The 24,903-nt window shown below is 42.1% G+C and overlaps 1 protein-coding gene and 1 pseudogene across 4 annotated transcripts; both read left to right on the top strand.

Annotated features, from left to right (window-relative positions):
* Window positions 1–17,181: 17,181 nt before the first annotated feature.
* On the top strand, window positions 17,182–17,311 carry LOC112321387 (U4 spliceosomal RNA; annotated as a pseudogene).
* Window positions 17,312–19,731: 2,420 nt separating this feature from the next.
* Window positions 19,732–24,299, top strand: ARMCX2 (armadillo repeat containing X-linked 2). Of its 4 annotated transcripts, none has more exons than XM_045186551.2 (4): window positions 19,732–19,860; window positions 21,073–21,134; window positions 21,447–21,517; window positions 21,865–24,299. In XM_045186551.2, exon 4 carries the CDS (start codon window positions 21,992–21,994, stop codon window positions 23,783–23,785), a length of 1,794 nt encoding a protein of 597 aa, XP_045042486.1. In that variant the 5' UTR covers window positions 19,732–19,860; window positions 21,073–21,134; window positions 21,447–21,517; window positions 21,865–21,991; the 3' UTR covers window positions 23,786–24,299. The 4 variants fall into 4 exon arrangements, with proteins under 4 accessions (XP_045042486.1, XP_045042487.1, XP_045042488.1 ...); XM_045186552.2 differs by having other exon boundaries at window positions 19,732–20,000; XM_045186553.2 differs by lacking the exon at window positions 21,447–21,517.
* The last annotated feature ends 604 nt before the right edge of the window (window positions 24,300–24,903 follow it).

Here is a 24,903-nt window from a genome sequence, read left to right as displayed (position 1 = left end):
ATTCTCTCCTTATCGGAGTTCTGGCCAAGATGGAGGCATGGGTAGAAATGCTTTATTTCTTCATGCAGCCAAAAGAAGGATAACAACTAATCTAAAAACAATAAACAACCAGAACTGCCAGAAAATCAAACTGCATGGAAATCTGACAACTAAGGAGTTAAAGAAACATTCACTCAGACTGGGGGGAAAGGTGGAGATAAGAGATAGGCAGCCGAGTGGAGAGGACGCACAGCAAGGTGAAGGACAACATGGGCATGGCAGGGCTGGCTGAGAGGATTTGAGGCAAGGCAGTGCACTGCATGGGCAAGGCAGGGCTATTTGAAAGGGGAAATTAAAGACTCAAATTAGCTTTAAACTACTTCAGGGGTTGCCACAGTGGGAAAAATTCACAGTGTCACATGAGTTTGTTGGAAAGTGGGGTACAGCAGAACAAGCAAGCTGCATTATTTCCTCTCTGACCCTTGCCCCACAGACAGCACAACAATGGAGCAAAGAGGGTTGCTTTGCCCTGGTGAATACCTAAGGTCCCACCCCTCCACAACATAACAGGTGCATCAAGACAAATAAATATGACCCAAATGAAAGAACAGATGAAAACTCCAGGAAAAGAGCAAAGTGATAAGGAGATAGACAACCTATTTGATGCAGAGTTCAAAACACAGGTAATCAGGATGCTCACAGAACTGATTGCTCTTAGTTGCAAAATGAAGTAAGAACTGAAGGCTACCCAAAGTGAAAAAAAGCAAAAGATACAGGGAACCAACAAAGAAGGGAAGGAAATTGGGACTCAAATCAACAATTTGGAACAAAAGGAAGAAATAAACATCCAACCAAAACAGAATGAAGAAACAAGAATTCAAAAACATGAAAAGATGCTTAGGAAACTATGGGACAACTTTAAGCACTCTAACATCAGAATCATCGGGGTACCCAAAGGAAAAGAACAGGAGGAAGATGTTGAAAACTTATTTGAACAAATAATGAAGGAAAACTCCCCCAATCTGGTGAAGGAAATAGACTTCCAGGAAGTTCAGGAAGCCCATTGAGTCCCAATTAAATTGGACCCAAAGAGGAACACACCAAGGCACATCATCATTAAGTTACCCAAGGTTAAAGATAAGGAGAGAATCTTCAAAGCAGCAACAGGAAGAGAGTTACCTATAAAAGAGTTCTTGCAAGACTAGCAGCTGATTTCTCAAAAGAAACCGTGCAGGCAAGAAAGGGCTAGAAAGAAGTATTTGAAGTCATGAAAGGCAAGGACCTACATCCAAGATTACTTTATCCAGCAAAGCTATCATTTAGAATGGAAGGGCAGATAAAGTACTTCCCAGATAAGGTCAAGTTAAAGGAATTCACCATTACCAAGCCCTTATTATATGAAATGTTAGAGGACTTATCTAATAGAAGAAGATCAAAAACTATGAACAGTGAATTGACAACAAACTCACAAGTATGAACAACTGAACCTAAAAAAAAAACAAAAACAAAACTAAGCAAACAAATAGAACAGGAATGGAATCAGAGAAATGGAGATCACATGGAGGGTTTTCAGGGGAGGGAGGAGGAGGGGAAGAAAGGGGGTAAAGTATAAGGAATAAGAAGCATAATTGGTAGGCATAAAATAGACGGTGAAGGGTTTAGAGTGATATAGGAAACAGAGAAGTCAAAGAACTTGTAAGTATAACGCATGGACATGAACTAAGGTGGGGGAATGCTGAAGGGTTGGAGGGTGCAGGGAAGAGGGGGGATAAAAGAAGGATAAATGGGGAAAACTGTAATAGCATAATCAATAAAATATACTTAAAGTTAAATTAAAAACAACAACAACAAAAAGATTCCTCATCTTTAATCTTGGGTAATGTAATTTTAATGTGCCTTGGTGTGTGCTTCCTTGGGTCCAACTTCTTTGGGAATATCTGAGCTTCCTGGACTTTCTGTAAGTCTATTTTCTTTGCCAGATTAGGGAAGTTCTCCTTCATTACATTTTCAAATAACTTTTCCATTTCTTGCTCTTCCTCTTAACCTTCTGGCAACCCTATGATTCAGACGTTGAAATGTTTAAAGTTGTCCCATAGGTTCCTAAGCCTCTCCTCATTTTTTTTGAATTCTTGTATCTTCATCCTGTTCTGGTTGAATTTTTATTTCTTCCTTCTGGTCCAAACTGTTTATTTGAGTCCCAGTTTCCTTCTCATTACTGTTGGTTCCCTGTACATTTTCCTTTATTTCACTCTTTGTAGCCTTCACACTTTCCTCTATTTTGTGACCATACTCAACCACTTCAGTGAGCATCCAGATTACCAGTGTTTTCAACTTTGTATCTGATAGGTTGGCTATGTCTTCATAGCTTAGTTGTATTTTTCTGGAGCTTTGATCTGTTCTTTCATTTGGGCCATTTTTTCTCTTGCCATGCCTGTTAGGTAGTAAGGGGCGGAGCCTTAGGTATTCACCAGGGTTGGACAATACACGTCACTGTGTTGTGGTGCTGTATTTGGGAGAAGGCTCCAAAAGGGAACAGTGCCATCTGCTGAGCTCTCCCCTGGCTTTCAGTAACTTACTCTGCTACCCACAAGCAAATTGGTCTCTTCTGGTGGTGATTCCCATGTGGGTGGGTTTGTGTATGTTCTAGGAACCTTTGGGTGTCTCCAGTGAACTCCTCTGTGAGGCTGGGAGTTTCTCCTGCCACCTCAATCCCAACAGGTTTTTTCAGTCAGAGGTTTTGAGGCTTTATTTCCCCATGATGGAACCCTGGGTTGCACAACTGGAACCCCGGTTGTTTCCCAGTTTATCCCACACACAAATGTGGACTGCCTGGTCCATCAGCTGCCACCTTGCTTGGTCCACAAATCCCTCTATTTCCTGCCACAGTCCTCCAGTCAGGGCCTTGCTGCAAGTCCTTTCCGCCTTGGCTGCCCATCTCCACCCCTCCCACCCTTCTAGATGAAAGTTTCTTCTTTAACTCCTTGGTTGTCAGACTTCCATACAGTTTGATTTTTGTCAGTTCTGGTTGTTTTTTGTTTTTAAATTTGTCGTTATCCTTCTTTTGGTTGTGCGAAAAGGCACAGTGTATCTATCTCTGCCTTGGCCGGAAGTCTGTCCTATATTTTTTGTAGAATTTTTAGTTTTTTATTTTACATTTAGGTGTACAATCCATTTTTAATTAATTTTTGTGTAAGGTATAATACATGTGACTAGGTTCATATTTTTATATGGACTTTCCGTTGTTCTAGCATCCTTGGTTGAACAGACTATCCATTCTCTATTTAAAAAATATTGAATTTATTTAAACTAAGACGCATGTATGCACACAGCGCATTCACCCACTTCTTCCAACCCCACCCCCACCTCCAGCTCCAGAAACCACCAATCTGTTCTTTGTACCTATGATCTTGATATCATATATATGCATGCACATATTATAGTCTGGCAAAAGTCTAGCCATTGTTAATATAAGGAGAATGGTTTGCATGATGTTGATGTAGCCTGGCAGCCAAGGAGAGTGGACTGCAATGCACATGCATGAACAATGACGACGTCACTGTAGACATTGTTGAGTGAGCATGTGTAGTGTGTGGCTGTCAAATTCAAAATGACAGCGACAGAGAAGGGTTTGATCGATCTGACCATGCCCCTTCCATCAGCTTGGCGGGTAGGATCCCCAGCCTGCCTCCGTGGGGCTTGCCCCCTACTGCCCTGGGGGGTTCCTGAGTCTACCCAGATGTGACAGTATGCCAATGAAGGTCACCCAGGATCACCCCACAGACCCAGACCCAGTGCTAGGATTCATCACGGGACCAAGCCCTGCCATCCCTCTGCCACATCGGGTGGACTTGGGGTGAATCATCTTCCTTGTGATAGACAGTCTGACTTTATTTGAGCTGTTCTTAAAAAATCCTCCAGGCGGTGCTACAAGCAGATGGCGGCGAGATAGGTGGAAGCAGAGTCCACTTCCCCTCAACACCAGTGAAACACCTAGCTGATCTGAGGAGCAGAGCCAACAGCCAACGGTATTCCAGCATATATGAAGGTCGGAGACCAAAGATAGAGCACATTGAAAGATCTGATGGTAAGAAGAGTGCTTAAGGACAATAAGGTTCCTGGGACCTGTACGGGGAACAGGGCGGCTGAAGCCCCAGCGCGGGCGCAGGGTCTGCTGCAGGATTCTTGGGAGAGAGCCAGGCTGAGCTGTGTGAGCAGCCAGGTGCTTGCTTGGACCAGGGGGGCTTGAACAGGAAGAATTTCTCAAAAAGAAAAAGAAAATAGAGGCACTCAGGGGCTAGTTAGAGAACTCTGGGCAGCAGCCGCGGCCTCTGGCGCCCCTCCCCCCTCAGCCCCTGGACTGTGAAAGCGGAAAAGCAGCTCTGGTGCTCACCTGAAGCCCGGTTGCACACACCAAGATCAGCGGACTTGGGGCCCACAACTGAAACCCCAGCTGGCAGCCCACACCTGAAACCTCGGGTGGGTGGGTGCACACCGGGAGCAGAGGCTACATGCCCCACACACAGGCCCAAGGCAGCAGACCGACCAGACGCGCGCAACTCAGGACCAAAGCAGCAGAAAGACCAGCCGCGCACCACAAAGTCCAACGGGGCTGGCCCGGCTGGCCGCTCTAGCGACTCAGGCCAAAGGTAGCAGAAAGACTGGTCGTGTACGACTCAGTCCCAAAGCAGCTGGTCCCGCCAGCCAAACCCACGACTTAGGCCCAAAGCAGCAGAAAGACAGGCCATGAGTGACCCAGACTCAAAGCTGCAGATCAGCTGATGAAACGCCTGGCTACCTACCAGGGACCACACCTAAAAGTACCGGTTCTGAACAACTCCTACATAGCCCCTGCGCACAGAACTCTGCAGGGCCTACTGGCTCTCTAGGAGGAAGGCAGAACATCCAGCAGAGGGGAGCTGCAGGGCTAGGGGAGACTGCATTCCCCAGAAAGATTCCACCGAGTAGGGGGCTGAACTACCCCATAGCAGCACCAAGAGCCCCTAGCATCTAAGACAGCAAAGAGCAAGAAGGTGGAGTGTGAGCTGCCACTAATTGGTGCAACTCAAGGACAGCACAACTGGTGAACTAAAAGCATAGTGGGGAGCAGAAGGACCCAGAGGAACTGGCCTGCAGGCTGAAAGCAGGGAAGAGTGTGGATCAGGAAGGGAGAAAAGTGAAACCAATCCTTCCAACCACCCCCTCCCGTTCCACAGACAGGACCACCAGCAGAACTAACCTGAAGGGTTTAAAGCCAGCAGAAGACTTTTTTTTTTTTCCTTTCCTCCTTTCCCCCTGAACTCCTTCTTCCTTTCAGTCCTTCTTTCTTTTTTTATACCTTCTTCCTTCCATCCTTTACCTTTTTTATACCTTCTTCCTGCATTCTTTTATTTAATCTTTTGTTTTAACTTTTGTTAAAATTCCTGCTTATCTTGCCTCCGATCTTTCTTTAATCCTTCTCCCTTCCTTCCTTTCCTTTTCTATTCCCTTTTTACCTCCTTCCGTTCTTTCACCCCCCCCCCCCTTTCGCTTTCTCCCACAGGTGACACAATGAAACCTGGAGCACTGAAAAGATCAGAGTTAGACTGTGTTACACCCATAAACATCAGCTCAAGACCAGTGAGCACAGGAGATTAAGGAAACAGCACCACAGAATCCCATTGGCATTCTACCATAGAAGTTCATCCCATAAACCCAGGAAGTCAGAATAGACCAATTTAAGAAGCAGAGGGTAACAAGAAGAGTCTCACAAACAATGGGAAGACAAGGAAACAATCCCCAAATGAAAGGAAAGGGGGAGGCCTCAGAAAGAATGCTAACTGAAAAAGAGGCAAGTCAACTATCAGATACTGAGTTCAAAGCAATGGTTATCAGGAAGCTCACAGAGCTCTCTGAGCTCAGAGAGAACTACCAGAAACTACAGGGAAACTACAATGAACTCACCGCAAAGTATATCAACATGAAAAAGGAAATAGAAACTATCAACAAGGACCAGGAGGAAATGAAGAATACAATTTCTGAATTGAAGAACACAGTAGAAGGAATCAAAAGCAGACTTGATGAAGCAGAGGATCAGATCAGAGAGCTGGAGGACAAAGTAGAAAAAAACACCCAGAAAGAGCAAGAAAAGGAAAAGAGGCTCAGAAAGAATGAAGAGGTAATAAGGGAAATGCAGGACAACATGAAATGTAACAATATCAGTATAGTAAGAATACCAGAAGGAGAAGAAGGAGAGCAAGGGATAGAAAACCAGTTTGAAAAAGTAATGATGGAAAATTTCCCTAATCTGAGGAGAGAAAAAGTCACCCAAATCCAGGAAACACAGACAGTCCCAAGCAAGAGGAACCCAAAGAGTCCCACTGCAAGAAAAATCATAATTAAAATGGCAAAATTCCAAGACAAAAAGAGGATCTTAAAGGCAGCAAGGGAGAAACAGGAAGTAACATACAAGGGAGCCCCAATAAGATTAGCAACTGACTTCTCAATGGAAATGCTCCAAGCCAGAAGAGAATGGCAAAAAACTTTCCAAGTAATAAGAATCAGGGGCCTGCAACCAAGACTACTTTACCCAGCAAGGCTCTCAGTCAAGATAGAAGGCCAGATAAAGAGTTTCCCAGACAAAAGAAGTCTAAAAGAATATGCTTCCACCAAACCAGCTCTGCAAGAGATGCTAAAGGGACAGCTTTAAGGAAAGGAAGGAAAGGAGAAACAGAGAGGAACACAGGTAGGAAAAAATGGCAATGAATAACTACCTATCGATAATAACCTTAAACGTAAATGGATTAAATGCTCCCATCAAAAGACATAGAGTAGCTGAATGGATAAGACAACATGACCCACACATATGCTGCCTACAAGAGACCAATCTCAGGACAAAAGACCTACACAGACTGAAAGTGAAGGGCTGGAAACAAATTTTCCAAGCAAACGGACAGGAAAAAAAGAGCAGGGGTAGCAGTACTCATATCAGACAAAATAGACTTCCAAAGAAGGGCCATAAAGAGAGACCCAGAAGGTCACTTCATAATACTGAAAGGAAGAATCCACCAAGAAGACCTAAACATTGTAAATATATATACACCCAACATAGGAGCACCCAAATACATAAAGAAAATCTTGGAGGACTTCAAGAAAGATATTGACAGCAACACAATTATAGTAGGGGACTTTAACACCCCACTCTCAAAAATGGACAGGTCTTCCAAACAAAATATCAAGAAGGATATAGTGTCACTTCACAATACCCTAGAGGAAATGGACTTAACTGATATATAGAGAGCTTTACATCCCAAAGAAGCGAAATACACATTCTTTTCAAGTGTACATGGAACTTTTTCAAAGATAGACCACATGATAGGACATAAAGCTAGCCACAACAAATTCAAGAAAATTGAAATCATACCAAGCATTTTCTCTGACCACAAGGGACTGAAACTAGAAACCAACCCCAAAGGAAAAAACCCAAAACACTCAAAATCATGGAGACTGAATAGCATGCTATTAAACAATGAATGGGTCAAGAACGAGATTAGGGAAGAAATCAAAAACTTCCTGGAAACAAGTGAAAATGAACTGACAACAACCCAAAACCTATGAGACACAGCAAAGGCAGTCCTGAGAGGGAAGTTCATAGCAATACAGGCCTACCTTAAAAAGATAGAAACATTTCAAATAAACAACCTAACCCTATGGCTACAAGAACTCAAGGAACAACAACAAAGACACCCCAGAGCAAGCAGAAGGAAGGAAATAACCAAGATCAGAGCAGCATTAAATGACATAGAGACTAAAAGCACAATTCAAAGGATCAATGTATTCAGGAGCTGGTTCTTTGAAAAGATAAACAAAATGGACAAGCCTTTAAGTAGGCTCATCAAGAAAAAAAGAGAGAGGATCCAAATAAACACAATTAGAAATGAAAGAGGAGAGATTACAACTGATACCACAGAAATACAAAGGATTGTAAGAAATTACTACAAAGAACTGTATGCCAAGAAATTTCAAAACCTAGGTGAAATGGACACATTTCTAGAAAAATATGATCTTCCAAAACTGAATAAAGAAGAAGCAGAAAGCCTGAACAGACCAATAACAGCAGACGAAATTGAAGCAGTCATCAAAAAACTCCCAACACACAAAAGCCATGGACCAGATGGTTTCACAGGAGAATTCTATCAAGCGTTTAATGAAGAGCTAACCCCTATCCTTCACAGACTATTCGAAAAAATCGAAACTGATGGAAGACTCCCAAACTCATTTTATGAAGCCAGCATCATCCTAATCCCAAAACCAGATAAAGACACAACAAAGAAAGAAAACTTCAGGCCAATATTGCTGAGGAACACAGACGCTAAAATTCTCAACAAAATATTGGCAAACCACATCCAGCAATACATTAAAAAGATCATACACCATGACCACGTGGGATTTATCCCAGGGATGCAAGGATGGTACAATATTCGCAAATCAATAAACATAACACATCACATCAACAACAGCAAAGACAAAAATCACATGATCATATCAATAGATGCAGAAAAAGCATTTGATAACTTACAGCACTCATTTCTGATAAAAACACTCAGCAAAGTGGGAATAGAGGGAGCATTCCTCAACATAATAAAGGCCATATATGACACACCTACAGCCAACATCATACTCAATGGACAAAAACTTACAGGTTTCCCACTAAGATCAGGAACAAGACAAGGATGCCCTCTCTCACCACTCCTATTCAAAATAGTATTGGAAGTCCTAGCCACAGCAATCAGACAAAAAAAAGAATAAAAGGCATCCAAATTGGAAAGGAGGAAATGAAACTGTCACTGTTAGCAGATGACATGATAGTGTACATGGAAAATCCCATAGACTCCACCAAAAAACTACTCGACCTAATAAATGAATTTGGCAAAACAGCTGGATACAAAGTCAATACTCGGAAATCAAAGGCATTCCTGTACACCAACAACGAACTGCAGAAACAGAAATCAGGAAAAAACCCCATTTGTTATAGCAACAAGAAAACTAAAGTACCTAGAAATAAACCTAACCAAAGAGGTAAAAGACCTGTACTCAGAAAACTACACAACATTGAAAACAATTTAAAGAAGACACAACCAAATGGAAGCATGTACCATGCTCATAGTTTGGAAGAATTAATATCATGAAAATGGCCATACTACCCAAAGCGATTTATAGATTCAATGCAATCCCTATAGAGTACCCATGACATATTTCACAGATATAGAACAAACATTTCAGAAATTCATATGGAACCATAAACGACCCCGAATAGCTGCAGCAATTTTGAGAAAGAAGAATAAGGCAGGAGGGATCACAATACCTGATACCAAAGTGTACTACTAGGCCACTGTAATCAAAACAGCCTGGTACTGGCATAAAAACAGGCACAGAGACCAATGGAACAGAACAGAGACCCAAGAAATAAACCCTAATCTCTACAGTCAATTAATATTTGGCAAAGGAGGCAAAAGCATAAAATGGAGCAAAAATTGCCTCTTCAACAAATGGTGTTGGGAGATCTGGACAGCTATGTGCAAAAAAATGAAACTCAATCACGAACTTATACCATACACAAAATAAATTCAAGGTAGATATAAGAATTAAATATAAGTCATAACACCATAAAAGTCCTAAAGGAAAACATTGGCAGGAAAATCTCAGACATTCCACGCAGCAACATCCTCACAGACACATCTCCTAAAGCAACGGACATAAAGGAATAAATGAACAAATGGGATCTCATCAAAATAAAAAGCTTCTGCATGGCTAAAGAAAACAGCATTAAAATACAAAGAGAACCAACAGTATTGGAAAATATATTTGACAATGATACCTTAGACATGGACCTGATTTCCAAAATATATAAAGAACTCACATGACTCCACTCCAGGAAGACAAACAACCCAATTAAAAAATGGGCAAAGGACTTGAACAGACACTTCTCCAAGGAAGACATACAGAGGGCCCAGAGACATATGAAAAGATGCTCAGCATCACTAGCCATCAGAGAGATGCCAATTAAAACTACTATGAGGTACCATCTCACACCAGTCAGAATGGCCAACATAAACAAATCCACAAACAAATGTTGGAGAGGATGCGGAGAAAAGGGAACCCTCGTGCACTGTTGGTGGGAATGCAGACTGGTGAGGCCACTGTGGAAAACAGTATGGAATTTCCTCAGAAAACTAAAAATGGAACTTCCCTTTGACCCAGCAATTCCACTGCTGGGATTACACCCTAGGAACCTTGAAGCACCAGTCCAAAAGAACCAGTGCACCCCAATGTTCATAGCAGCACAATTTACAATAGCCTGGTTGGAAGCAATCTAAGTGCACATCAGTAAATGAGTGGATGAAAAAACTATGGTACCTTTACACAATGGAATTCTACACTGCAGAGATAAAAAAGGACCTTATACTCTTTGCAACAGCTTGGATAGAACTGGAGAGCATTTAGCTAAGTGAAATAAGCCAGGTGGTGAGGAACAAATACCATATGATCTCACCTTTAACTGGAACATAATCAAGAAAAGAAAAAAGCAAACAAAATATAACCAGAGACATTGAAGTTAAGAACAATCTAATGATAGCGATAAGGGAGTGGGGAAGGGATAGTGGGGAGAGGGTTTTACAGGAGCTACTATAAAGGAAACATGAGAAAATCAAGGTGGAGGGTGGAGGTGGGGGAGGGAAGTGGGTTCAGCTGGGGTGGGGCGGAGGGATGGGGAGTTAAGGCAGACAACTGTAATTGAATAATAATAATTTTTTTAAAAAAATTACAAAATTGACTATCTTAATAAGTGAGTTTAGGAAGGCTGCAAAATACAAAATCAATATATAAAATAAATGGTATTTCTATATTCCAATAAAAAATAAAAAGTTTAAAATAAATAAATAAACAAACAAATAAATTAGTTAATTAATTAATTAATTCCTCCAAGTCAAATTGTTTCCCCCAGAGCCCTGGGCCACCACACAGTTGTTAGATTAATGGGCAGCCCATTTCTCAAGCTAACAAGGTCCCATACTTTGACATTTTCCCATCTCTGCTTGGGTCACCTTAGATTATTTAGGTGAACAACGCCTGTCCTTCCTTTAGCAACTTCCCTGCTAATTTCAAATAATTTGTAAGAGCATTATATGGCAGTTTATTTAATACCTGCCAAAACCTGTTCTAAATGGACCAGGGTCTCACATTCTCTGTCTAAATGTTCTTCAAGCTTTATACCAGCATCTAATGTCATTACAGGTAGGACACATTTTTCTCTGGAGCTAAACTGTTTGCCACACAATCCTCTTCCAAATTTGTACATGGGAGGATATTTGACTCTTTGTCACATTAGAGAGGGAAAAAAATAGCTTCTGAAGGAGTCTTTCTGAGTGAAATTCTAGATTAGAGAAAAATGTGCACTGTCTTCTTTTTGTTTTGTTTTTGGAAAAGCTAGGCATTTCCTGATAGACTGCATCTCAGCTCATAATGCTGAAGTTACAGACTGTTTGGAGAAGCACATGGATAGAAAGTATATTTTCACTGCAAGAATGTATATTGGTTATTTATAGTAAAGGTAGTAGACCCTATTGATGCTCTGTCTAGTTCATTTACTGGGCTAGTACATATATCTTCTACTTGCTCTGAGCATTGGCTGGTGATGATCCACAGTTACACCTTTGTCAGAGGATAGCTGGGAGCTAAAACTCCTTGCCTCCTCATCCATACATCCTGGCTTTCAGGCAGTGGATATAAAAGCTTGGCTCTCTTTTTTCCAAGTGGATCAACTCTGTAGTGCTATTCATGTCCAAGAGCTGCCCTGGGCTCAGGCTGAGGCTACACTTCATCCAAAGTACATGTGTGCCTAGTTTCTGTCCTTGTCCTATGCTGCTCTTTTACCTCCACACAGGTTTCATCTGAAAACAGTGTCTCCAAAACCCACTTTCACAAGCATCCCCATCTCAAAATATGTTTCTAGAGAACACCATTTAAGACACAAGTGTATTAATTTATGTTTCATCTCTATCTGTGATCTCCACTTTCCCTTTCTCAGTCAAACCAACTCAATACTTCCTTGCCTCAGAGAAAATTTGTGACAGGACTTTCCCTGTTTTGTTGCTCCCAAACTCCAAATCCATTGTTAATATAAGTCACCTCTGCCTACCATTTCTCATTTTGCTGCTGGTACTTCCCTGCCTTTATAAAGCATGAAAAAAGGAGGCTGGATTCACTGTCTCTGTGGGGAAACAGAAAAGTGCCTCCAAATTCAAAAATTGTGCTGCTACTCTCCACCCTCACTCCAGGAATCTCCATTCAACACACAACCTTACATTACCCTACAGGAATCAGGGCAGATTTCTACTGGTCCTCTTCCTCCTTCCATGCCCAATCAGGCCACTACCAAGGAATAAGGAGCTGGTTACCTGAGTGGAGAACCATATCTGAACCAAGGCTTCAGCACACAGATAGATTCCTGGTCACATGAGGCCAAGTCACTGGTGAGTTAGGGTCATAATTTTCTTCTCCCCTTGTTAGCAAAGCAGAGGGTGACCCACCCTCTTCCTCCCCATTTCCCTACCACAGAAAATCACTGTCACTTGTTTTAGTCTTTGCACAGCCAACAAATGGTGTTATTTTTCTCTAATGCCTGAAAAGGGCAGTATCTTCTCCTGACCTACTGATAAATTCTACTGCTAGCTACACTGGGGAAAATTGTTCCATTCTTTTCTCTATTCCCTCCACCTTTTTTTTTTTCTTTAGAATCACTAGAGTTTACCTTTGTACTCCTGATAAATACCTGGAGATACAGATGGGAAAAGGGTTTCAGGAAAGGAAGCAAAATGTAGGAATATGGATGTTGTTATTTTCTTGTTATCACTATTCTGTCCCCTTTTTACACAAACATGCATTATTTTTCTTGTCAGAAAATATGATAGGATTATTTCAATTTAACAAAAAAAAAATTTAAAAAAACACATATTCAGCCCTGGCTGGTGTAGCTCAGCAGATTGAGAGAGGGCTTCTGAACCAAAGGGTTGCCAGTTCAACTCCCAGTCAGGGAACATGGCTGGGTTGCGGGCCAGGTCCCCAATAGTGGTCACACAAAAAGGCAACCACACATTGATGTTCTTCTCCCTCTTTTTCCTTTCCTTCCCCTTTCTCTAAAAATAAATAAATAAAATAATTTTTAAAAGATTCACTTTATTTTTAAAGTCACATATCCATTCTAACAGGTATGAGGTGGTATCTCATTGTGGTTTTGATTGGCATTTCCCTTATAACTAGTGATGTTGAGCATCTTTTCATATATCTGTTGTCCATCTGTGTGTCTTCCTTGGAAAAGTATCTATTTTCTTATTCTTGGGTTGTATGAGTTATTTATACATTTTGGATATCAACCTCTTATAAGAGGTATCATTTGTAAATATGTTCTCCCATGAGGTTGGTTGCCTTTTTATTTTGTTAGTTTCTTTTGCTGTGTAGAAGAGCTTGATGTAGTCCCATTTGTTTATTGTTTTACTTCCCTTGCCATATGGTCAAGTTCACAAAAAACCCACTGAGACCAAAGTCCATAAGTTTAGTGCTTAAGATTTTTCTGTGTATTTTATTGTTTCAGGTGTTATATTTAAGTCTTTGATCCATTTTGAGTTAACTTTTGTGTATGGTATCAGATAACAACTTAGTTTCTTCTTTCTTTCTTCTTTCTTTCTTTCTTTCTTTCTTTCTTTCTTTCTTTCTCTCTCTCTTTCTTTCATTTCTTTTCTTTCTTTCATGGGCACCATTCCAGTTTTCCCAAAACCATTTATTGAAAAAAACTCCTTTTTGCTTTGTATATTTTTGGCTCCTTTGCTTAAAATTAGTTGCCCATCAATGTGTGTGTTTATTTCTGGGCTCTCAATCCTATTCCATTGGTCTGTTTTTCTGCCAATACCATATATTATCAATAAGACAAAAAATAACAACAAGTGTAGGAGAGGATGTGGAAAAAAAGGAACCTATGTACACTGGTGGTGGGAATGTAAATTGGTAGAGCCAATATGAAAAACAGTATGGAAGTTCCTCAAAAAATTAAGAATAGAGATACCATATGACCTAGCAATCCCTCTTCTAGGTATCTACCCCCAAAATTTGAAAACATTTATTCGTAAAGATATATGTACCCCTATGCAACATTACTTACACTAGCCAAGACATGGAAACATGTGTCCTTTGATGGATGATTGGATAAAAACAATGTGGTACACATATACAGTGAAATACTACTCAGCCATAGAGAGATTAAGTATTGCTATTTGTGACAACATGGATGGATCTTGAGAATATTATGCTAAAACAAAAAGCATCAAATGAACAACAAAAGATTCATAGATAGAGACAACAGAATGGTGGTTACTAGAGTGGGTGGTGGGGAGAAAGAGAGGGTAAAGGAGGTCAAACACATGACGATGGCAGGAGACTAGATTTCAGGAGGTAAGCACATAATAAAGTATGCATATGATGTATTATAAAGATGTACATCTGAAATTTACATAATTACTAACCAATGTTACCTTAATAAATGTATTAAAATTTTAAATGGGCAAATATCATAAACAATCATTCTCACTGCATAAAGCGTTTTACACATGCTACTCAAAGCAATCTTAATCTATACCTTGTCACAGGAAAACACCCTGATCTAACCAATTACTTGCCTGAAAGTTTACAAATTAGATAATATGGCATAACCAACTAGGCTTTAATTCTGGAATGCAAGAGAGTAGTTCAGTGTTGAATGAAAACCATTCATTCATTTATTCAAATCATTTATGACTACCTACTACATGCAGTGCATTGTTCCCATTGCTGTGGTTACAACTGTGAATAAAACAGACCTAAATCTCTAATCTCTTGGTCTTTACATTGTAGTGAGAGAGCCAAAGAATAAAAAATATAAAATATACAGTATATTGTTACTGATACATACTAAAAGGAAAAGAAGGCACAAGATACGAAAAGTCAAGATGGGTTGAGCTTTTACATACAGTGACCAGGAAAAGAATCACTGAAAAGATGCCTTTTTGCATGAAGACCTGAAGTCAGTAAGGAAACTAAGTATGATAAAATGTGGGGAAAGAATATCTCAAACAAGAGTACATGTGAATATAAAGGTTCTGTGAAGGCAAGGGGTCCAGTATGTTCCAGGAACAGCAATGAGGCCAGATGGCGGAGGTAGAGGATGAGCAATAAAAGATTAAGCAGAGACATAATAAAGTTGTAGAGAGTAAGGCCTTGTCAATTGTAGTAAGAACATTTGCATTTACTTTAAACATCGTGAGAAGAGGGTGAGGAGTTTGAATTCAGAGGATGTGTTGAAAATAGACTATAGGATCCTGGCTGGTGTAGCTCAGTGGATTGAGCACAGGCCTGCAAACCAAAAGGCTGCCGGTTGGATTCCCAGTCAGTGCACATGCCTGGGTTGTGGGCCAGGTCCCCAGTGGGGGATGCATGAGAGGCAACCACACATTGATGTTTCTCTCCCTCTCTTTCTCCTTCCCTTCCTCTCTCTCTAAAACTAAATAAATAAATTTTTTTTAAATAGACTACAGGGATACAAAATGACAGGGTAGCTCGTCTATCTATACTATTCATTACAACAGCAAACTGAAGGAGACAAGAAACCTTACAATCAAAGCATTCAATAAACTTTACCCATTTGGGGGGAGGGGAACTGCCCTGCCTGGTTTCAGAGACTGTAATCCCCTGTGGCTAAGGCAGAGTAAAAAGACCTTGGGACCATAAACCATTTATGAGACAAAGCTTATCTTCCTGGTAAGGGCACTGCCTCTGCCCCCTTCCACTTCACCCTGCTTGGCCCTGGGCGGATGACTGGTTAGCCAATGAGGGGTAAGATTCCTCAAAGGAGGGATGATCTAAGACTGGTATGGTCATGAAGGTGCCCTCAGGGAAGGACTTGGGGGGCTATAGAAAAAGGGGGTGATAGACCCTCACCCCTTGGTTTTAACATAGCCTGAGTCCTCATTCTGTCTGCAAGAAGTCTCCTAATCTCTTGGTTGCCTTACTTCCCCTCCCTGATTTAAGCCCAAAATAATGCCTTAAGCCTGAAACAATGCTGGAGGTGGGTGCGACCTGTGCTGGGACCTGTGCTGGAAAGGGCAGGTTCCCTGGGGAGATCAGGCTTAAGAAACAATGCATAAAATCCTATGAAACCTGCTTTGCTAATACCCTCAATTTAAATAAGGGTCCAAGCCTGAAAGGAGCTTGTTTCCCCAAACTTTTGTGGCCCTTTAGTCATCTGACCCTGACTCTAAATAAGCCCTCATAGTTCTTTGAATGTTATCTATTATTTGATCATTTCTGCCTGACAATGATGGATGAGCTTTCTATATATGCCTGTATTCCTATGGAAATTAAGCCAATAAAAGCCTGTCAAGGCAAGGGTTGGGGTGCTCTCCCCTTGAAAGAGTGGCCATGCCATCCCTTTTCCTCCGCGGGAGTCGGTAATCCATATGAATTTGTCTCATCTCAGCCACAATGCCATAGACACTGCTTGCAAATGACCGCATCAATTTCTAAATTTAAAAAGACCTAATAGTATAATATGAAAAGGGGGAAACTTCATTTATGCAATGAAGAATTATATAAATATAATTTAATGAATCATTCTTGGTTAAATTAAATTGATATTAAAAGATCTTTAATCTGATGAGGAACAGAGAGACTGTTTTGGCCTGCCATATTCCTTATTCCTTGGTGGCTAACAAGACCACAGAATTTAGGATGTGCTTCCATTCACTGACATTATTTGTACTGTTTTTTTTTTTTTCAAGACTGGTAATTACAAGTGAAAGTACTCCTGAAAACAAGGAGAGAATATATCAGAATAGCAAAATTTACACTAAATGATGAAACAAAAGAGGCATTCCAACTTCCTTCAAGAACAAGATAAGGAGGTGCTCAAGCACCACCATTACTCAACATAGTTCTAGAGTTTCTGGTCAATGTAGCACATGCAGAAAAGGGAAGAAAGTATAAATATTATAAAGAAAGAAGTGAAAAATCATCAGTTGTAGATGATTATGTATACATACTTCAAAAACCAAAGATATCACCTGAAAACTATTGGAATTAGTAAGACAGATCACAAAAATTGGCAGATATAAAATAAATAATTTAACTTTTTCCTTAAACAGCTTTGCGCAGTGGCAGTATCGTAGCCAATGAGGTTTATCCGAAGCGTGATTATTGCTAATTGAAAACTTTTTCCTTAAACAGAAAATTACCTAATAGAAGCTGCAATTGGAGAAAGGAATAGCATTTCAGCAACAAAGACTACTAAATACCTAGAAAAACCTGAAAAGTTAGATAGGATTTACTTAGCAGAAGAAACATATGAAATTTGATTAACACTGAGCAAAGTGAAGATGTGCCTTATTCATGAGGGGGAAGTGCCAATGTTAAGATGTCAATGTTCCTCAATTTTGTTTTGCAAATTTCAAATACCTATTATTTGTTTATTGTTACTCAATTTGGAACTTGATTAATAAGCACAAATGTACTTACTAATATGTTCATAAAAAGAAAGTTAGAAATTGTTAGTAGTGGCTGGGACTGGAAAATATATTACTTCATGTATTTCCTTATTGTTTTGAATATTTTAATCAGTAATATATGTTAGTTATTATCAGGAAAAAAAGAGATTTCTAATCCAAACTATTATATGTAACACAGACTTTCTAGGCCATTGTATTGGTTCTCACTATCTGGGGGAGTTGTCACAGACCTCTTGAGAAACTGATGAGGTCAATGACTTCTATTTTTTGAAATGAAATGCACTTAACCACACATACACTCACAAACAAAAACTTGCATAGAATTTCAGGTAGACCACAGTGGTGACCAGTTAAGAATACCTACTCTAGCCCTGGCTGGTGTGGTTCAGTGGATTGAGCACAGACCTGTGAACCAAAGGCTCATGGGTTTAATTCCCAGTCAGGGCACATGCTTGGGTTGCAGGCCAGGTCCCCAGTAGAGGGTGTGCGACAGGCAAACACATTGATGTTTCTCTCCCTCTTTCTCCTTCCCTTCCCCCTCTCTAAAAATAAGTAAATAAAAATCTAAAAAAAAAAAAAGAACACCTACTCTAGGTTAATCAATGTGGTCAGCGAGGCCAGTGGGGAGAGTCCCTTGGGGCATGGTATATATTTGGCTGAGGAGGCACCAAAGTGGTCATGGGCTGCAGGCCATGACCTTGCAGCAAGGCTAGGTGCTCCCTGCGTGCCCTGCAGTGAGGAGGTCAGAGGTGAGAGGGGGCTGGCCTTCTCAGGCCAGGTGTTAGCAGCAAACAGTGTCAAACATTGTCAAACATTGTTAAGAGCAATGTTAATTCCCACACAGTGAATGAGGGCAGAGCAAGCAGACTTGGGTGCTTCTGCCAGCAATTACTTCTCCAGGCTTCATGGAAACCCACAGCTGCAGGGATAGTTGGGATCAGCAATCCCTTCTATGCATACCTGAGGTACTTCTGTGGGAATTTAGCAGACAGAGGGAGGGCGCCTGTGGAAAGGTGACATTTTACCTTTGGAGTGAGCAACAGAGTCAGGTGCCTGACTGCAGCTGATGAGAGGCTCTGGCAGATGGGAGTGTATAGAGGGGAAGCACATTTCCTCACCCCCTTGACTGGACAGGGAGGTTTGACCATCTCTGCATTGTTCGCATCCTTAACAACTTGGCCTGACAGCTCCTTTTGCCCAGAACTGAATCACAAAACTGGAACTTAATCCAAGGATAGGTGTTCATACCTCTCATGGTTACAGCCATAAAATTACAGGAGATTCATAAAGCAGTCAGCAATGTTTTGGGAAGATTAAATAAATGTGCTTCTCTAACAGAACAAGACAGGATCATTTATTTGTCCAACTTAAAAGTTGTCCCAGAAAGAGAAAAAGTAGGATATTATTTGTCCAAAATAAATAATATCAGACAAGTGAATATCTCTCCACGGAACAATTTACAGATCATATGGAAACATGTTTATCTTGTTGAGAAGAATTCCTTTTTTACCTGTTTAAATACCTTAGCATGTTTGGAAAACTATTTCCTACACAGTCAATAGAATTCATTTTCTATATGGTAAAAATTAACCGGAATTAATGGTGCCTTCCAATATCAGAAATCTTTTTTATAAAACATGAGCACTCATTTTTTGTTGCTGTTTCCCACACTGAACTCTTGTATTTTCTTACTATAGTAATGAAGGGTGGTGATGGCTTTAAAAACAAAACTGAGGAGTGTTGGAGAAGTACAGCCCCCACTCCCACCTCTCGTCTCCTTTCTGACACTCTGCCCTCTGCCTATACTGGAGGAGGGACCCAACTACAAAGCAAATGATGGGCACTAGGTGATCAGGGATTGGAGGTGGAACAAGGGAAGAGTGTCCAGTTGCCCAGAAGAGGATGATACAATTACCCAACCAAAAAAAAAGTAAAAATTGTCAATAGCCCAAGAAAATGCATCTCCCTCCTCGGTAACCAGAGAAAGGCAAATTCTAAAATACGGAAAAGGGGCTACTTTTGGCCTCTGGGAGTACAAAGACAAAAAAAAATGAGTGACAGGACTTGATGTGGTAGGGTGAGGTGGGAGTGGGAGTAAAGGAGGAGGCTAGTGCTTTGATGGGAGTGGAAATTGGAGACCCAAGCTTATTGGCGATGCGGCCCTCACGTGACCAGGAGCTGACGTGAGCAAAGGTACTTAAAGCCCTGACAGCCGTCCTCCGTCCTCCTCTGGGTACCAACTGTATTTCGCTGCGCACTGTGGTGCGTTTAACCCAGGCGAGGAGGAGGAGGAGAAAATTCCCCCAGATCCGGGCAGGTGGGTGTGAGGGTGGGCATGGCCTGGCACCAATGAAAGGGGTAGTCACGAGATGCGGGATTCTGAGGCCGCCGGGGCCTCTGCCTCCCCCCGTTCTGGCTGGCTTTCCAGATCCCCGCAATCAGTTGCAGATCATTTAGGTGGGTCGCGGGAAGAGGGGGAGGGGGAACTGAAAGACTATATACTTGCGGAAAATCCGCTTACTTCCTCTCCCAGCCAGTGTTTCGGTTTTGTTTTTGACACTCGGGGACTGCACCCCAAGTCCCGTCTTGTTTTGAGATGAGGAAGGAAGAGAAAATAATGTGGCAGAGCAATAACGCCAGTGGGGAAGTTGGAAGAGGGTAACTGGAGGGTCACGCAATTTGGAAAACAGTCTGGCAGATTCACTCCCACCCTTACTTTGCAGATACCTCCCCCCATCCCACCACCATCTCCGCACCTTTCCCTCCCCACCAGATGGCTCTCTGTCCTTTGGAGGTGCTGAGAAATGGGGGTACCAGCCTCTGTAGGGGAGATGGAAGGATTGGCACTTTCTGGGCTTCAAAGGAGCGGGGAGCCCTGAAAGAATCTGGTATTAAACCTCCGTGCTAACTCCCAGGCTACTTTCCAGACACCTCCGGCCCATATGGCCCATCACCTCCGTTTTTTTGCATTCCTGGGAAAAGAGTTTGGGTACCCTGGCGGGAGAAATGGCGGTTAACGGGGTATTTGGGTGGAGGGTGGGAGGAGTTACCCAGAGCGGAGAAACAGTAGAAAATCACGACCCTCAAATCGAAAGGGCAGACAGTGGGGTTCCAGTTCTGTAGGTTAATACTAGGCCTGGGGAGTTGGGGACTAAGGACAAGTCACAGCAGGGGGCACTAGATTGCTTGGCAGTAATCCTCGTACCCGCGTCCCAACCAGCTTTCACTGCATCCTCGCCCCGCTCCCTCCTGCTTCTTTGCAGAAGTGGTGTGGCTATCTGTCCCTGAGAAATGGCGGACAGGGGGTGGGACAAAAGGAAGGAGGGGCTGAGCTTGAGCACCCGGGGAGTCTGCACTGGAGTGAGGGATTGGGGTGGAACGGGGGAGGTGAGAAGAATTGACGGAATTGAGAGGTGGAACCATTTGTTATTTTGGTACGTGACTGCTAAAAGGCAATTATTTGGACTTGTCCTGGGTTTGTTCCATCCACCAGGTTCCAACGTCAGCTGTCTGTATTTCTATCTTTCAGTCTGTCCTTAAGATGAAGTTCTAATTGAACGAGGAGGGAGAAACAGCCCTGAATCCTTTGAGGTTAGTATGGGGGTAAGAACCGACTGGGAATCCCTGCTGGGGATGTGCAAGAAACCAGAGCAGATCTGGAACCAGAGGTTCCTCTTCCTCTATCTTCTTTACTAGACACCCTTGCCCTGGGCCTGTCCTTTTTGGTGCAGGGAGAGGGTGTACATCAATCCACCTTCTTAACTAAAGGTTAGAGAAGAAAGTGATAGGGATGGGAAGAGGAGGTTTGTGAGAGAAACTTGGCCCACAGGGGTTCAAATCAGAAAGGAAGCAGAATCCATCTATAAAAGGCCCCAAAACACCCTTTCTGGGATCTCTCCACAGGTCTGTCTTCCTTTTGGGCCTTGCACAACTACAAGCCTGTTGGAAAAAGGCAAACTGCTCACAGATGATTGGTATGTGCATGAGCACCATCTGGAGACCCTTGGGGTCATGGGAGGAAGAATCAGAGTAGAATCTGGGATCTCTATTGAGTTTTCTGCTCACCACCTGCTTTCCTAACATCAGTGCTGCTTCTAAACCCCTATTTAGGTGCTGGGAAATTTGTTTTCTCATTGGGCAGGGTAGGCTAAGGATGAAGATGTAGAAAATGTTGGATGACCAAGGTTCTGAATCAGCAACACATGCCTGGACACATGTTTCTGGGTACCCATCAAGCATCATGTCCCCAAACTCTTCTCTAGGCCTTGTTAGGCACAAAGTGAGCCAGAGCCCTCAGCCTCATTTCTATCCTTTACTGCAGGTCCTGCTTGACTTGCAGCCTCTGCAGAATTTGTGAGCCTGAGCTGAAGTGGCTTGCTCTGAGTGCACACATCCTGCTTGGGCAAGCCAACTCCATCTCCAGATCAGATAATTATTCCAGCTACACCATGAGCCGAGTTCGGGATGCTGGCTGTGTAGCCGCTGGGATAGTGATTGGGGCAAGTGCCTGGTACTGTGTCTACAAATACACTAGGAGAAGAAACCAGATGAAGAGGAGACTGACCAAGCCCAAGACAAGGGCTCTGGCTGGGAATGGAGCCAGGGATAGAACTAGACTAAGGGCTGGATTCACAATAGACTTTGGGCCAGAATTTCATTCCCCAACCCCAGTCCACACTGGGGCAGAGGACAGGGCCCAGGATGAGGCCTCTGCCCTGGATGCAGCTGCAGCTGAGGTAGTGGCACCAGCTGCATCCAGTGCTGAGGCTCAGAGTGGGCCTGGAAGTCAGGCCCTGGAAGCAGAAAGGGCCTGGGTTGGGCCGCAGGCAGAATCAGTAGTTGGGACAGAACTGGTTTTGACAATGGTACCACCTCCCAGGGAGGCAGAGACCCTCATGGCTGCAGAGGCCCCCAAAAAGGCAGGGGCTCCCAAATTGGCACATGCCCCTGGCACAGCAGAAACTCCTAGGGCATCAGCAGTGCCTCCCAGGACACCAGCACCTACTGAGGGAGCAGCACCTACTGAAGCAACAGAGGCTTCTGTACTACCTGGCCTTTCTGAGGCTGCAGAGATTCCTGGGACCTTGGGGTCCCCTAAAACAGCAGCAGCTGCTAAGAAAGTGACTCCTGGGGCTCATACTGGGGCAATACCTAAAGCCGGGTCAGTGACTGGAGCTGTACCCAAAGGTGGAGCCAAGGGTGGAACCAAGTCCCACGCTGGAGGCAAGGGCAAGAAAAACAGCAAGGTTGAAGTAGACCAATTGGGGCTGGGATTCCGCCCTGGGGATGGGGCTGCAGCAGCTGCTGCAGCCTCCGCTAATGGGGGACAGGCTTTCCTGGCAGAGGTCCCTGATTCTGAGGATGGGGAGTCTGGGTGGACTGACACAGAATCAGAGTCAGACTCTGAGCCTGAGACTCAGCAGAGAGGGAGAGGGAAGAGACCTGTTCCCATGCAGAAGCGCCCCTTTCCTTATGATATTGATGAGATTCTGGGTGTCCGTGATCTCAGGAAAGTACTTGCTTTGCTTCAGAAATCGGATGATCCTTTCATCCAACAGGTAGCTTTGCTCACTCTGAGCAACAATGCCAATTATTCATGCAACCAAGATACAATTCGTAAACTAGGAGGCCTCCCAATTATTGCAAACATGATCAACAAAACCGATCCCCATATTAAGGAAAAAGCCTTAATGGCTATGAATAACCTGAGTGAGAATTATGAAAATCAGGGCCGGCTTCAGGTATACATGAATAAAGTGATGGATGATATCATGGCCTCAAATCTGAACTCAGCAGTACAGATAGTTGGACTAAAATTTTTAACAAACATGACTATTACTAATGACTACCAACACCTGCTTGTCAATTCTATTGCAAACTTTTTTCGTTTGTTATCTCAGGGAGGTGGAAAAATCAAGGTTGAGATTTTGAAAATACTGTCAAATTTTGCTGAAAATCCAGATATGTTAAAAAAACTGCTCAGTACCCAAGTGCCATCATCATTTAGTTCCCTGTATAATTCTTATGTGGAATCAGAAATTCTTATTAATGCTCTTACTCTATTTGAGATCATCTATGATAATCTCAGAGCAGAAGTATTCAACTACAGAGAATTCAATAAAGGTTCCCTTTTTTACTTATGTACTACATCTGGAGTGTGTGTTAAGAAAATTCGAGCCTTAGCAGATCACCATGACCTTTTGGTGAAAGTGAAAGTTATAAAACTAGTTGACAAATTCTGATTGGCTATGTGTTCTCAAAAGACTTGAGGAAATTCCTTGGTTCTGCAGTCTGGAAGCAATGAAAATTAAAAGTTACTGTTTCTCCACTTGCTCATTTTGTAAAGTGATTCTTTCAGCTGGCAGGTTTGAATAATGTATCATCCAGAGTGATGTTATCTGTGACAGTCTCCAGCTTTAAACTAAACCACTTTATGAATACCAAATAGTCGTTTTGTATTGAAAACACATTTGTGACTTTAATCATGCTGTTTGAATGGAAATATTTTTACTGGTTCCTCTATGTAAATTGAAGTGAACTTGTCCATTATTAATAGCCTACAGTTCTATCATTCGTTTTGACTTGAATCTATCCACCAAAGACTTCATTTGTGTATCACCAATAAAGTCGTATGTTTTGACTGATAAAAAAATTATTCTCATGTTACAGCCCTGCCACCCCTTGCTGTGTGTATATATAATACTTTGTTCTTCATATGTGAAAGATCCAGTGTTGGAATTCTTTGGTGTAAATAAATGCTTGGTTTTATTTTTTTTTTAATTGTTCTCATATGTTTTAACTGATAAAAAGATTATTCTCATGCTTGAATTTAAAATCTAACTGGACAGATAAGATGCATAAATACAAAAAAAATTGGTAACAGTATGTAGTCATATATATGCCCATTGTTATATATATGCTGTCTGGCTAAATGAAGCAGAAGTTGATAGAAAGCTTTGAGGAAGGGAACAGGTAAGCTGAGCCCTAGCGGATAGCATGAGAAAACAAGGGCATTTGGGAAAAGGAAACTGGCTTGAAAAAAAGGCACAGAGGTGGGGAATCTGTTCCTGTGATAAGAAGATAACCAATTGGACTGGAATGGAAGATGTAAGAAGAAGAGTAATGAGAGAAAGGAAGAAATGTAGGGTGAGAAAGGTTTGGGAAAAATCTTGACCCCAAGTTGAGATATTGAAATATTACCCTGTCATATTCTGGAAATTACTGGATTTTTTTATTGTTGACACTGTTACAGATGTCCCCCTTTTTTCCCCCTGCCCAAAGCTCCAGCCCCAACCCTGGCCTTCACCACATTGTTGTGTGTTCATCAGCCATGCATATATGCATGTATGTTCTTGAGCTA

The sequence above is a fragment of the Desmodus rotundus genome, chromosome X (genome assembly GCF_022682495.2).
Source record: "Desmodus rotundus isolate HL8 chromosome X, HLdesRot8A.1, whole genome shotgun sequence".
NCBI lineage: Eukaryota > Metazoa > Chordata > Mammalia > Chiroptera > Phyllostomidae > Desmodus > Desmodus rotundus.
This window is presented reverse-complemented; position numbering and strand designations above follow the sequence as displayed.